Consider the following 15,581-nt stretch of genomic DNA (forward strand, 5'->3'; position numbering starts at 1 on the left):
TGCTGTGGTTATTTTGTCTGTGGGAGTTTTGACCAAAGCTTCTAACTGCTTGTTGTCTTCAGTTACAGTCAGTATTTGCTTATGACAAATGTTTTATTTCTTGGAATTCTTTGAGTAGCAACTTGAAAACAGGGATTCTTGCGTTTAGAGTTTTCAGGTTCTTGTCGATGGATAAAAGAATATCACTGACCTCTGAAGAAAAGTTTGATGGTTCTGTCTGAGTGGGTGAACTGGTAGATGAGTCTGATGAAGCAGGTGTTTGAAGAGAGAGTGGAGCTTGTTGTAACTCTGTGTCCTTTTTTCTTGCCCTGTGTGGGGAGTTGGTCATCACACCCAACAATATATTGTTCCAGTTTGTCCAGTTTGAAGAAGTAGCAGGAGAAAACAATGATCTTCTTTAACAGTTATGTTGTTAAATGAATTTATTCTGTTGTACTCAGTAACTGTTTATGTCTAGCAACACACCAGGTCTTGTGGGAACAGCAATCAGAAAGCTTTGTGTCATGTGTCAATGTGTGGCTGCACCCACATGCAGACACCCAGGCAGGACTGAACTCAGAACAGCTTTATTGCTGCAGCTCGAGGAGCAAAATAAAAGAAAGACTAAACAGGATTTAAGCTCTTACTGGTTAAAAAGCTGCTGAACAGGGAACACACGGGGAAAGTATGACGACGATTTGACAAAGACCAGAGGGAGATGCAGGCAGTAACCACACAGGAAGGAATCAGGGCAGAGAGGAAACACCTGGGGAACATGGCTGAACGGAATCTAACTGACAAGGGACGGGAAGCAAAACTGAACATAATGCACACGGGACAAGAGACTATCAAACTAAGACAGGAAACATAACAAACTCAGAGACTCAGGCTCGAGACACCAACTGGAAACAGCAACAAAGTAACAGAACACAAACACATGACTGAAAGAGGACACAAAAGCTTAAACAACTAACTAGGAGACAGAGCACAAGGAAAGAGAGACATGGAGACATGACAGGAACCAAAGATGAAGGTAATTAGATATCACTAACTGAGAACACAGAAAAAACTAATAGACCACAGACTATGAACCTAATATGGAACTGTAAGCTATCAGACCAGAGGTAACATGGAGGGTGACATGAGAGGGGACTAAAACTGTTACAAACCAATGACTAAGAATATAAATAACAAAACTCAGAAGCAGAAATGAGAATGACATTAAACTATGAAGGCTAAATGTCAGACCTAGAGCCCAACTTATTTCAAGCTGAAAATATAAATCCAAAGTCACTAAAGTCAGAATACATAACCTAAAAAGCTCCTAACAGGTAGCTGTAGCTCATGCTTGGTGAATAAACTGAATTTTATCCTCAAAATATTTCATGTGGTTTGGGTGAGAAACTGCTTTCAGGGAGGAGGACACATGGCACCTGTTCACGTTCACGTTTTTAAAGTATGATTCAGACAGTTAGGGAAATTAGAATTGTTGGTCCAGGCTGATGTGACCATCTCAGAACAGCAGATCTTACAGGAGGGTGTGATGTCTACTGCTGAGGACGGATGCACTGTAGAATGTGACACACTGAGGAAGTGGACATAATAAAAATGAAAATTTCAAAAGCACGCCACGTCATGGTCGGTGCCAAAAATGTTTCATTTCCCGTCCTTCATTGCATTTTTTTCATTGCTGTGATTATTTATCAGAAATGTTTTTCAAGGGCCTTGGCATATGTTAAGAAGTATCTGCCCAGCAGTGATCGAACTGTGATTGACCACATTTTTGGAAGGTCCTTAATAAATGAACTCATCATTTAAAAATGCACCTTGTATTTAATCTGGTTATGTTTGTCAAATATAAACATTTGTTCAAATGAACATGTATTTGTGACAAATATGCAACAAAATTAGGAGGGTGACAAAGACTTTGTCACAGCACTGTACCAATGCATGGTGTCATGGTGGCAGAAATGTGATTCCTTTGTTGTTTTTCAAATACTTGTGCACTTAAACTGAAAAACTTACAAAAACAATCAAAGCTGGAGGTGAAAATGTGCCAAACCCAAACTTATTGTGTTTTATCTCTTATAGCTGGTGTAAAAATCATTGTGAAAACTTCAGTGCTTCATCATAAAGTCCTTACAATATTTGTTTCATATAATAGCATCAGCACAGAAGGAATATCAAAAGTTGTACGGTTTTCAGGGGGTGGAGTGTGTGTTTGTTTGTGCCCAGGTCACTGCAGGGTCATTTCTGTCTGATGCTCACTAATTACGCTCTTTGCATTCTCCTGTTTTCACCCAAGGCCAGACTCAGGCCATTAGAGTTTGTATTAGTTTTCATCAGGACCAGAAAAATCCTCTTTTTTATGGCCCGATACACACACTAACCAGCATACCAGATAAAGTCTTGTCAGTAGATGGCTAACTGACAGCTCTATCAGATCAAAATGTGAAGAGTAGGAACCGTGTCATATGGCATCATGTCTTTTACCTGCTAACGTGGCAGTTATCTGTGAGTGGACGTGCCAAATATCCTCCGGCATGATACCCCGACTAGTAAGCACTTAAACATAGCAGAAAGTGCTTGTGTGAATGGGTGAATGTGCATAAAGTGATTGGAGTGCTCCTGGAGAGTAGAAAAGCGCTATATAGGAATCAGTCCATTTACCATTCAAGTTGATAAATGGACCAAGTTTTCTTGAAAGCGTCTTTTTCCAAACAGCTTCCATGGTACTTCTTGTAATACTCCACCTGGGGCTTTATGTTACTTCTTGTTCATTAAAGGTCAGCGTGTGGTAGATGCAGTCTGCTTCCATTAGCAGAGCAAGGCTACGTTGAAAAATTCCAAAATATAAATCAAGCTGTCTTGTATGAGATCTGAATGATTTCTTGATGATTGGAACAACAATAAATGCCAGAATGATGAAGAATGATGCTCAGTTTCACATGAGTCTCCGCCTTTCAGGAAGTTCATCAGCCTCCGCAGTACTGCGATTGTTCAGCAGCAAAAGGTAAACGTTTTTCTGGCTTTAATGATTAACAAGCATTTCAGCCTGTTGTTTGTTAAAGCATTTCTAGCAGCAGCATTTTATTATGCAGAGCGCAAGAAGCTAAAAAACGGATTAAAGCCCCGCCTTAGCTTTAAATGAAATGTTGCATTTTAAAAAATGAATGTGCTCTGTTCTTCACAACTTCCTGCTACTGCCTGATCAAAAAAGCATAGTTTGTCACAGCAGGCTGAAAACACAGCAACAAATCAATCAGCTGTCCAGTGAAATATGACAGTCATGCAATTAAAACAACATAGCCTCCAAAGAGAGCTAAACTTGTTCTCTTTGGAGGCTAATTTTGACATAACTTTACTAAACACCGTCTTGGTAGTGGGATTAAACAATGTTCACTCCTGGCCATGAACATGCTCTTAGCTTTAATTGCTTCTCCATTTCTCATATTGATCCTTATTATAGAGCAGTTATTTATGCAGAAATTCGAAATAGTACTTGTTCAACTATCAGAGGATATTTTTCTTCCTGTCTTTTCTTTTCTGTGTTTGTTCCTTTAATGTAAAAATGTGAGGATGCAATTATTGTTTTCACTACCCAATCAGCACCTAACTCAGACATAAGTTGTTTTTTATTATTTGCTCCAAGAACATTTTTCAAATGTCAAAACATGAGTACTCTTAACAGCATGGGGTCAAGGGTTATGATTACGTAGCCCTCACAGGATTTAACCTTCTGGCCTGATGAAGAGCACTCAAACTTGAAGCCAACTGCAGTGTAAATGTATTTTGTAAATAAAAAGGGCATTTACCCAAATGCAATGCTACTAAGCTCAGAGTGAGAAAAGGCAAAACACAAGTTTTCATAGTCATGTCACCTTTAAACCACTGACAAAGCTAGATTTGAAATGTAATAAAAACATTTATTATATGAGAGAACATTTCTTGTTTTTACCTTTGAATAAACCGGTTGACATATTATTAAATTAGCAACACTGAATTTCCAATTTTGCTTTTAGTGTTACTTTCATTAAAACCTTTGTGCAGTCTGACCAACTGAGAGTCAACAATCAACCCAGTTACCAGGTGGCGGTTTATTCAAATCGTGACACTGTTTTCATGACACATAAAGCATTACTTAGCTCCCGAGACATTTTGACACCACAACGTGGACACGTCGTCATCTGCCGTGACGACATTACATTTACAACAATAAACTGTAAGAGAAAGACGGAGAAACAGAAGAGATCTTCACATACACCTGGTCCTGTAACCACAGATACTCTGTAATATCAGACACAATGGCTGTTTGTATCCTTCCAGAGGTCACATTGCACATAAATATTTTTCCTTAAATAAAGCAAACACCTCAAGACCCTGTGTGTGAATCTGTGTATGTGTTTGTAATTTTGTGTAATTCTGTGTGTGGGAGTCGCACACGTCCTGGTATGATCTGGTAGAACATAACTCAGCGGTCTGCGCAGATGGACCACTCGTTCATTCCACCACACCGAGTCCAACAGATGACCTTTCACGGACATCAAACATGACCACTGACAAAGCAGTCTGTGGTTCGTTTCTGGACCTTAAGTTAGAATATAAAGTGGGATTTTGCTGATTGATGGTGTGTGTGTGTGTGTGTGTGTGTGTGTGTGTGTGTGTGTGTGTGTGTGTGTGTGTGTGTTAATCCTAAATTACAGCAAACTGTCATTGCCTTCGCGTCACACCTGAACAGAGCCTCACGCAGCGTCTCTGTAGCTACTGTTTGTGAGGGAAGCCTCGACAACCTTAGGAAGCCAGGCCGACTCCCGTTTCAGTTCGCCTGGACGCTCTCTCCTATTCGCAGTTCGACGGCCGAGCTTGAGAAAGGAAGGAGTGCTGTCAACCTGCGACAGGAGACATTGAGGCAGAGACGGACTACTGCTTCAGTTCCAGAGCCCAGACATGCTGAGGCCATCCCGTCCGCCCCTTACTTTTCTTATCGCCCGCTGACGAGGAGGACGACGAGGAGTTGGAGGACGAAGTCTTCGAGATCTCCACCTGTAAAAACATGAAATTTATCCTTATTATTTTATTTATTGATACATCTACTCTTTCTTTGAATGCGCAATACTTCAGACTACTACTACAATACCGAACGCACCTAAATTTTATTGATGTCTTGAATGTCTTAAATTGTAGGCAGCCTGTGTCACTGTGTAAAATAATGACAACGATGAGAAATACCCCAGCTACTGTGTACCACGCAGTATTAACGAATGGGTGGAATAGCCACTGTTAACATGAATAAAATAAAATAAAATAAAATAAAATAAATACATTTGAATAGGAATTCATATTTATTTTTTATTTTTGTTTTTTCCAACTAAGCTTGCGTTTTCAAAAGCCCCAAACGCTGCCCGTTATGACGTATTAGGCCTGATCAAAATAAGTTAGAATATATATATTCAGAGTACATCAGCAATATAGTAAACAGAAGAGCAGTTAGAAGAATAGACTTTGCTATGTTGGTAAAAATAAATAAATAAATAAATAACCACGTTCGCGCAAATGCAGGCACAACGTGGGGAACAACAGAGAGAAACTTTCGTTTCGAGGTTTCGTTCATCCCTTACCCAGGCCTTAGGGTCTTTGTTGTCTGTTTTTCTTTAACAACGACGACAATAATAATAATAATAATAATAATAATAATAATAGACCTCCTTAACAGGCCAAATGAGATAATCATTTTTAATGAATGAACGGCGTCTATGTAATTGGGATACTGTACATGTCAGGGGAAAGAATCCAGTGCGAATCATAAATTGACTCTATCTGTAGCAATGAGCGCTGACGACTCCTCAGTCCGGCTTAATGTTTTCCTTCTTACATCAAACTCCATAAAAACGCGACACTACGCTTTGAGCGAAGACAGCCTGCTCTAATTCTGCAGCGGTAAACCACTCTGCAGCTTTAGTGCACACATAATCCACCAACCTCGATCCATCCTACACAAGAGGGGAAAAGAAACAAAGTAACTAGTTCTGAACTCGAGTGATTACCTGAAGCCGTGGCGTTCAGACCTTTTTGAACGGCTTTAAAACGCCACGCAGAGAATATAAAGTACAAGTCAAAGAGGACAGGCCACCTGCAACCCCCCCGAGCTGAAATAGAGGAAGTGATTTTATTCTTCAGGCAAAGTGACAAATTTTAATATGCAACTATGACTATGAATTTTTTATATTAGATAAGTTAAAAAAAGAGAATTCGTATTTCCAACCAGCAAAACTTACGCTAACAAAACATCAGAATTTGTCTCCAACTCTGAGTTTAGGGGGACTCTGGTTAGACAAAGAAGCACTTATTGGCAAATATTGCGTTTTGTTTACGAAATATTTTGTTTATGCTCTGTGTGTGTGTGTGTGTGTGTGTGTGTGTGTGTGTGTGTGTGTGTGTGTGTGTGTGTGTGTGTGTGTGTGTGTGTGTGTGTGTGTGTCATACAATGACCTAATACGTGAAAGCAAAGGCCTGAAAAAAGTTAATCCAGCATCCAGGAATTTTATTGTTAACAGACTGTATCCTTGAAACTAGCGAAACACAAACTGAACTGGAAAAAAACCTTCTGTGAATTGCGTTATATCCAGATGTTAATTCCCTATTTTACGCACTGCGATGTAAACTTACAAAACAACAACAACAAAACTGAGTTTATTTCCTCGAGACCGGCCACGCACCCCTCCCCCTTATTTGCAAGCTTAGAGGTCTGTCCTCTTAAGGACGCTGTAAGTTGTCCTCTGGGTTTCCCACTTTATTATTAATGGAAGACCAGGCTGAGGAACAGAAGCGCCATTATGTTAGTTCACTGATGTAACATAGTGATGCTTCTTCTTATTAATTATTTTGCGGATTTTTTAAAACTAATCAATGGATTCTGTTGACACGTAGGATATAATTTTATTCAGCTGTAGTGTCTCTGTTGGGCTGTGAAAATGTGCATTCAGCCCAAGCCAGGAGTCTCATGAGAGAGCTGACATGAGTTATGAAGTGGACTACATTCTCTTTTTGAAATATGAGGGAAAAAAGAAAGCTCTCTGGCTTCAATTATGCACCACACTTCCTATAGACAATAGACAGGAAATGATTATTCTCCTCCAGTCTCTGCTGTGGTATTGTTTGTCTGCTGAACAAACAATACCACACATGGCCATCATCCACACTCATCTTCTCTGCAGGACAAAGCTCAGTGGTCCCTCTAAGAAAGGCAACTTGTTGTGCTGATAATATTTATTCTGACATAAATAAGCATTATAAAGAAAATGCAGAAGCATGAACCGGTGACATAAGCTATGACCATATAAATATAAATATGGCCTCCGTTTGATATTACTATGTTTTGGCCAGATAAATGCTAGTGTGTGCGGGGGTCAGCTGAATGCAAAAGGCAGGTAAGAATCCGTTGAAATGGAATTTCAACTGTTGGATTAGCCAAACAAATAAATAGCAAACAACTACACAGCCCTCCAAAACTGGAGCCATGGCTTCCACATTACACATCTGGCAGTGCAGCCAGAGCTAAAAGTACCAAAAGTGACCAAAAGTACATAGCGTTACTGGCTGTAAGGATGATAGTGTTCCAGGCATAATAGTGGTCGGTCTGTATGGCAGCACCTGGCCCTCCTGGTTCCAAACCGTCAGAGAATGGCAGCCAGCTTTCTGTAGACTTATTTCATGTATTTGTAATCTTTTTGTATGTTTATGATGATATATGTTTTTGCTTGAGTGATCAGTGCAAAAGAAGTCATGTGACTATTACAAAAATAGGGAAACACTCTTCAATTTTACTATTTGCTCTCAGTTTATTGGCTATTTCAGCAGCCCATCTCCAAATAAATGTTGCTCTCTGATTACCCCCCATTTGTGTACTGTGTAATTCTAGCACACCATAAGCCCGTGCTGCTGTTTCCCCTTTCCCCTACCACAGTAGATTTTGGCTTGGTCTCTGCCTGTTCCCCACCCCACTCACTCATCACAGCACTGTAGAGACTGTTTTGGATGTCTAAAGGTCTACACACTTATACAGTAGTATAAGTATCACGTCTGCGTGGATAAGGGATGCGTCTTAATGCTGGAATTTAAATTCAGTGCAAATTAATATACACCGAGCTGATAACAGCTCTATCTATTCAGTCCATTAGTTTTCATTCAATATGCAGAAGATTCGCGGCTTGTTGGTGAATCTCGGTCAAATTGCAGCAGACAATTGGTTAAAACTTTATTTACGGTGCCACTACTGTTGTTGTTAACTGAATTTATCACTATTATTGTAGAGAACATTAAACCTAATAGCCGTAAAATATAGTAACTGTGTGCTGATGCCGCTTTATGAATAGGCTGCTGTGGAAAAAACATATGGGCACTCGTGCAAAAGCAAAAAGTACAATTTTAAATGTGTCGATTTTACTTCACATCATGTAAAACAACCCGCAGTTAGATACGAAAAGATGCCCCGTATTCTATAAATTCCAGACTATTCGGAAGTTCATTTTACACAATTTTTTATTTTGTGGAAAGTAAACGGCGTGACTCAGTGTTTTAAAAGAACTATGAACCTCCAGTAAATCCCACGATGCACAAAATGAATGTTTATTGTCTCCTGTCAGACGCTGCCTACCAACAACGTGTTGAAATGTCTCCTTCAATGATTCGTCTTTGTCAAATAAATCGATATGAAATAATTCAGTGTTAGGAGTGAATCAAATTTGTGAACTTAGGTAATTTGTTGAGTCGAGTAAAAATAAACTCATTTAATTCGTCTTAAATATAAGGTCACCATTGGAAATGATTTATCCATTTGGTTTGGAAAAAAGAGTGTCTTGCTTTGCCAGATATACAGTACAGAATTCTAAATCTGTAATTGCCTGTAATTATAATCCGATTTTAAACTGTTGTTACTTTTCTTCGAAAGTAACTCTAAATCCATCCTGCCCACTCCAGCGTTAGAACCTTCCTTTAATAACTCCTTTACTAATGAACCAGCTAACCAGAGACAATACTATATGTGTACTGTTTGCGTTAAGCGATTATTATAATGAATACCTTTTAACCTCATTTTCACAACAAATAGTGGCCGTAGAGCACATCTTACCGCCTCTCTTTTCCGCCGTTCTTCCCGAGCCTCCGTCTTTTTTAGCTCGGCCTTGAAAGCCTGGGTGTCTCCGTGTTGTTCGTCCTTGTCTAGGATGTCCATTAAGTAAGAGATGTAGCTGGTGGCCAAGCGCAGCGTCTTGATCTTGGACAGCTTGGTGTCGGCCGGGACGTTAGGGATACATTCCCTCAGCTCCGCGAAAGCTGAGTTAATGCTCTGGGTCCGCCGCCTTTCCTTGCGATTGGCCGTTGGTCTTCGCTTCACGGTCCGAGGATGAGTGTGGTGATGATGGTGCATACCGACCGTGGTTCCGTTCATCGAGATGGTGCCGGGTCCTGGAACTAACCCTCCAGGGCCATAGTAGTGGTGATGGTGTGGGTCCAGTCCGACGGTTGACCCACTGCCGCTGTTGCCATGGTACTCCGGGCTGTAGCCGGGCGCAAGGCTATACTCTGTAGGTGACATATCCGCGTGACTTATCAACCAGCTTGTGAAGTACGGTGGAGCACCGGTGTCTTCGTGACACCGACCGGCCGCCGCCGCATGCAGCGAATAGTGGTGGCTGTCGTGATGGTGCATGACCGGGTGGTGAGGGAAGCCCGAGACAAGACTCATAGTGACACACAAAAATACGCACTCGGGCACGCGTGAGCGCCCCCCACCCCAACGCGCGCGCACACACACACACACACACACACACACACACACACACACACACACACACACACACACACACACACACAGCGCGCGCGAACAAGTCCTTGTCAGATGCTGCAGCAGCAATCGCACCTTCGTTAGTCAGCAGCGCTCAGAGTAGATGTCTGCATCCTCAGTTCATTCCCCGCGGTCGAAGCCAATCGCTTCCGACCATACGGGTCGGTATTCCGTGCGACAGTACACCGGACCCGTCCTAGCGACCTGTCGCGAGGCCTCTCAGTTGTGTTGAAACGACTCCTCCTAAGACATTTTCCTCATTTATCTTCTCTTTAAAAAGTCACAGCAGAACTTTTTAGGTCTCTTCTTTTACTGGCCACTCAGTGCGTATTCCTCTTCTTCACCCCCCCACCCCACCCTGCACGCCATTTAATCTTTCTCGAGACAGTTGTCAGCTGTCAGGCTCAGGGCAGTTTGGCAATGCAAGACTGGTCTGTTCAGGCACAGGGTCACAAGTGGCTAGTTGATACTGAACTATTCTAAAGCCAGCTTGTCGGTGAGAGAGAGGGAGAGTGGGGTTCATTCACCACGTCATCTTCACTACCGGGGAGGAGAAACGGATTTCACTGCCTCAGTCAACCAATGGCGAGCCTCCGCCCCTTGCTCTGGCCCCGTCTGCAGGCTCTGTTTACTTCACTTTTATGTCAGTGGGTCTGCTAAGTAGATATGCTGGCATACACAGATGCGCGCGCGCGGTTTACGTTCACGCGTGCAGAAACCACTCCAAAGTCAAGAATACAGCGATGCTGATCCAGTTCTTGTTTCTGTTATCAAGAGTAAGGCTGCAATATGCAGACGAGATAGCCCAAACTCTATGGACCATATATGCATTTTAATTCACTATTTAGACTGTTAATGCATTTAAAACGTATTTAAGGAAACATGTCAGCAGTGACAGCACGCTGAAAGTCTCTGCTGCTGACATCAGATTAAGAGGCCTCTACTATTCTTTAATATGCTTTGGGGGTGTACGAGACTAGCTTCATAGGTCCTGTTTATAAAAATAATAATAATAATTTTGAACATGATTGGTGTTCATGTTCATACTAGTTTTAATTCAATTACGCAGCTATTATAGTGAATCTAGACGAGTTAAAGTATCTTTCATCTCCTTTGAATTCAAATTTATTCCAACACTCAGCAACACTAAGCGTTCGGGAGTACCTGCTTACAGCCTATATTTCTGACAGAGCTCATTTGAGTTGTGTATTCGTAGTTTTATAATACGACGCAGCGCATGCTTCGGCTAACGAAGCAGCGGTCCGCATCTCCACATATGCATATAAATCTCAACATTATAGTTTTGTGTGGGTTTTATTCAGGTCTAGATTTATTAAAGCAGGAAACATTGCACCCACATTTTGGTTGCAAGTGTTTAAAAAGTTCAGTCCTCACTGCTTACTGAAAATGTATTTATTTATATATTTATTTCTTTATTACGCAAATAACCGTTTTTTTTATCGTATATGAATAAAACGTTAAAGCGATATAGTTAAATTTAAACACACTGAAATGCATTTAAGCTCATATTTTTTCAGATCTATAATTAAAGAAATTCATTTCGTTTACCGAACCACTGAAGGTCTCAATATTATTATTATTATTAATTAAGTAAGTAATTAATTAATTAACAGTAATCTCTGAATGTATCTCATTGTAAATAAACAGCCGGTAAAATATCAGGGCGAGGTGACTGACTGGACCCAAAGACGCGGCCTTTCCCAAAGAATACAAATGGAAAGATCAATAAACAACAAACTTTTTTGGTTGTGAGTTGGGCTCTACGAGGTCCACATCTTTATTAATTCTCTTTATTTGCCAGCGAAGTTCAGAGTCATCAATGAATCTGAACTTCGCTGCCGTTCATCAATCATTTAAAGAAAACGCTATATACAACATCTGAATATGTACACGCAATTTACCGCTATTTTTTAAATAGTTATTTATTTATTTACTTTATCTGAAGAGAGACAGTGGGGGTGGGGGCTTTGTGTGTGCGTTCAGTACTCAAGGCTGTGGAAACGCGTGAAATAAACACCTGAAATAAAATGAACTGGTTAACTGGGTGGGGCTACTGTCAAATGATTAATTTAAAATACTTGGAAAATCTTGCTGGCAATATAAATTTGGAAGCAACTTGAGATAATTGTAAGATTGTAACTGTAAGATCTCTAACAACATTTTCAAGACCTGCAGCATCTCACTCAAGGACTGTGATGCAGACACATACACATCATTGAAATCCACTGACTTCATGCGTGTGTGCCTGAATGCTTAAACGTTAACCTCCACTAGACCACTACTTACTTAGTTGAAGTAAGGTCGTTGTTAATGATTTCTGGCGCTGTAAAATGAAATGTTTTGGGGTCCCAGCAACACAGTAAGAAAATAGCAGCGGCACTGCGCAGCAAGATGTTGCAGTGAAGGTCTTTTCCTTCTTTGTGACCATAAAGTAAACAGACACAAGAAGGAAACGAACTGTGTGTGTCTAATATGCATATAACACACTAGCACACTCTTTTTTTGACAGTCGCGATTCGATACTGTTGCTCAGGTTCATTTCACGAGTGTGAACAATGGCTGTGAAATTAGGAGTTGCCCATGCTTGCTTCTTGGCAACCTCATAAAATGGAAAACGCTGAGTTGTGACAATAACTTTCCTTATTTAACCCAAACTATGACCTTTCATAAATGTAACCAAGCAGTTGAACCAATGAGCCTGAGAAAACTAAATTCCATTTGAGAAAAACATAAAAACGATGAGGTTTTAAGAAAAGAATTTCTAAAAACACAGCTATTGCTCCATTGATTTGACTTTCATGGAGGTAATTCCATCTATATGACACTTTAAGGGCAAGTTTGTAGTTTATTTCAAGGTTCAGTAAGTTTTGCTTATCAGTTTAGCGTTTTATAGTTTTTATTAGTTTCTTTGTAAAGCCAGTCATTTACAGTCTAGCATAACTTTTCATTTCCCCAACTCTCTACAACAGCGTTGGAGAGAAAGCCATACAGGATAAAAATGATGTGTTCTGGTGGCAGAGACGAGGTTTTAGAGGCTAAACAGGAATCAGTGTTGGCGATGGGGCTATAAGACTGGACAACTTGGGAAACACTGTAATATGTTTGCTGTAGTCTTTCCTGTCAGCAGCGTAGCAACAGGTGTGCCATTTGGTATGTGAAATGTTTCCAGTCTTACTGTGCAAATGAGTTGAAAGTGCAAATGTTGTATGAAGGATTTGATCGTTTGATTCTGATTATATGAAACTATTATTAATGGTAACAAAAGTGTAATTTTATGAAAAGATACTTCAAACTAATGTCTGCTTCAGAGTAAAAGATCTTTGCCAACGGTTGTATCTCTGCTAGACTGTGCAGAAGACAGAGTTAAGGAGAAAATGGGGGTTGCAGAATGTGCAGAGGAATTCTCTGTGAGGAAGGCATATGATTTATATTTGTTTAAGTGCTGAATGGAGCTGATTCTATGTGTGTGCGTGAGTGTGTGCGTGTGCATCGTCCTGCTCTGTGTAATCCATCTATGTGAATGGGAGCTGTTGCAGTAATTTAGATCAGTTTGTCTCCTGATAATGATACATAATTAGACTGTAGGTCAGTCGGTCAGACTCCTGATCTCTCCCTCTCTATACATCCTTCTCTCTCTCTCTCTTTCACACACAGACACATGCAACCATGCACACATGCACACATCTATCCCCCTATATGCCCTCTTCTCTGATCTTAGTCATTCCTCCTTTGTATAAATAAATCTGACAGAGTAGCAGGGTTATGTGTCTGTGTGTGAAAGAAAGAGAGCGAGGTGGAGGCAGGGAGGGGGAAGGGGCAGAGAGGAAGACGGAGAGAGAGTAAAGCTATGTGTGTGTGTCAGGCTGATGATGTGCAGGTACATTCCAGAGCAGCGGAAGTTCCTTTTCAGAGTAAAGTGTTGTTGTTACCTGGGCTCACACCTACATGCAGTTCTGTAGGTAACCGTGTGCTGAGCTTTGCACAGATGAATATAATGTTGCGGTACAACAACATGAATTCTCATTTAAAATTAATAGGACAAAAATGCAAATTTCATAACAAGACAGACTCACACAGCTGCTAATGAAAATAAAGACATCTTTATTTAATCAAGATATATTTAGATGCATATTTTAGACGTGATTTTCTAAAATCTTAGCTGTGTAACAATACATTTTCAAATTATTGTTAATATGATTAAAACTGGCTTAAAGCTTTAACTTGACAGACTGACCAAAAATATTGTATATTGTATTATTTTTTTATTTTTTAGCCACAGTTAACTTTTCAGCATCTCTTGGACAATCAAGCAAAGGCCTTTTTTGGAGACAAGGAGACTATTTCTTAATTCTTCAGTGGTCTGATGATTTAAAGTATTTACATTTGAAACCCAAAACATCCAAATTCACTCTCAGTGCCAGTGAAACAGACCATCCTTAAGGTGCAACAAATAAACAACATTCAACCAAACAAGGATTATGCTTTTTAAGAGGTTGACACACTGTTGAAGTGGACCATAAAGAGAAGACTTCACGCAGAAAGTCCTCCCCATGTTGTCAGCGCCATAGAGAACAAAGAGATGGTTAATCTAAAGGATTACAGGTTTTGTAAAACTGCACAGGTTGAAACTGTGAAAAGGACGTGATATGAAAACAGAGCAGGGGCATTCTCAGTCATGTGAGAAAACAGCAAAAAACATCATGATACACTTTTTACGTACACTCACATGGTCAATAAATAAATAAATAAATAACAGGGTCTTGTTTGATAGGTAGGCAGAGATGCAAATCACCACATCAATAGATTGATAATAATCACTAACATATGTGTAACCTTTGTCTCCCTGTATCTTTAAAAATAAAAAGGTAGTTAGTCTTTGAGGCACCTGCTTCATATCCTACTTTGTTTTTAAAGAACTGCTTGTACACTTCTCCTGTGGATCAGCTGTGGTGATAAATATCATCCTCGATGTCCCAGCTCTGGGACTAGCATCGACTGCCTCATCTTAGACTTCAAATCCAAAAGACACCGAGCCATTGAACTTGTGATGAGCATACTTTAGATCCAAGCATAATCTTTTTGTAGATTTGTTGCTGAAACATAATCAGAAAGTAATTTGAAAACAATAGAAAAAGTTACAAAGGAAGTGTAAAAGAATTGGTCTGGTGTGGGACTTACGTGGCAGGGACTCATAACTAGGACTTTGCTATATAATTTCACAACCTACCACCAGACTGTGTTGAAGCCATGTATTGCTTTTATACAAACTATTAAGCAATAAATACAAATTATTACCTTTAATTTTTTCAGAAAGTATTTAAAACCACATTTAAAAATGTGTTGTAGCCACTTTATCAGATATTCATTTTTTTACTGTCATGCTTACTGTCACTACTAGTTCTTTTACACTAGCTGGCTCAAAAATTAGACTTACAAATATTAGCATTAATATTAACATTAGCACAAATAAAATTGTATATATTATATTACATATAGATACTTTGGCAGAACACCCACCTGCTTGGTAAACTGAAGCATTTTTTCAGCTTGCATAGTAATATTGTGAATGAAAGTATTTTAACCCTTAGTAATATCTTCAGTCAGCTCTTTAAACAAACCAAACTGCTGGTGAATACACATTTACCACCCTACTACGCTACCTGCCTACTGGTAAGCTACTGATATACTAAAACAACTATTTTAAACATCAACTTTATGGTAGACATCCAAATATAAAAGT

At 39.9% G+C, this 15,581-nt stretch overlaps 1 protein-coding gene across 1 annotated transcript; it reads right to left on the minus strand.

Annotated features, from left to right (window-relative positions):
• Window positions 1-4,899: 4,899 nt before the first annotated feature.
• hand2 (heart and neural crest derivatives expressed 2) lies at window positions 4,900-9,721 on the minus strand. The gene is made up of 2 exons (XM_085355447.1): window positions 9,107-9,721; window positions 4,900-5,022 (listed from the first exon to the last, which is right to left on the minus strand). Exons 1-2 carry the CDS (start codon window positions 9,719-9,721, stop codon window positions 4,900-4,902), a joined length of 738 nt encoding a protein of 245 aa, XP_085211573.1.
• Window positions 9,722-15,581: the final 5,860 nt, after the last annotated feature.

The sequence above is a fragment of the Diplotaxodon limnothrissa genome, linkage group LG6 (assembly GCF_057381915.1).
Source record: "Diplotaxodon limnothrissa isolate DT_005_m linkage group LG6, D_limnothrissa_male_GT1.1, whole genome shotgun sequence".
Lineage (NCBI taxonomy): Eukaryota > Metazoa > Chordata > Actinopteri > Cichliformes > Cichlidae > Diplotaxodon > Diplotaxodon limnothrissa.

What these genes read in the sequence shown, in the direction of transcription:
- hand2 (XM_085355447.1), bottom strand. Translation starts at nt 9,721, where the DNA reads ATGAGTCTTGTCTCGGGCTTCCCTCACCACCCGGTCATGCACCATCAC. An exon ending in AACGGCGGAAAAGAGAGGCG is followed by an intron (nt 5,023 to 9,106) that starts GTAAGATGTGCT and finishes ATGTTTTTACAG; the next exon opens with GTGGAGATCTCGAAGACTTC.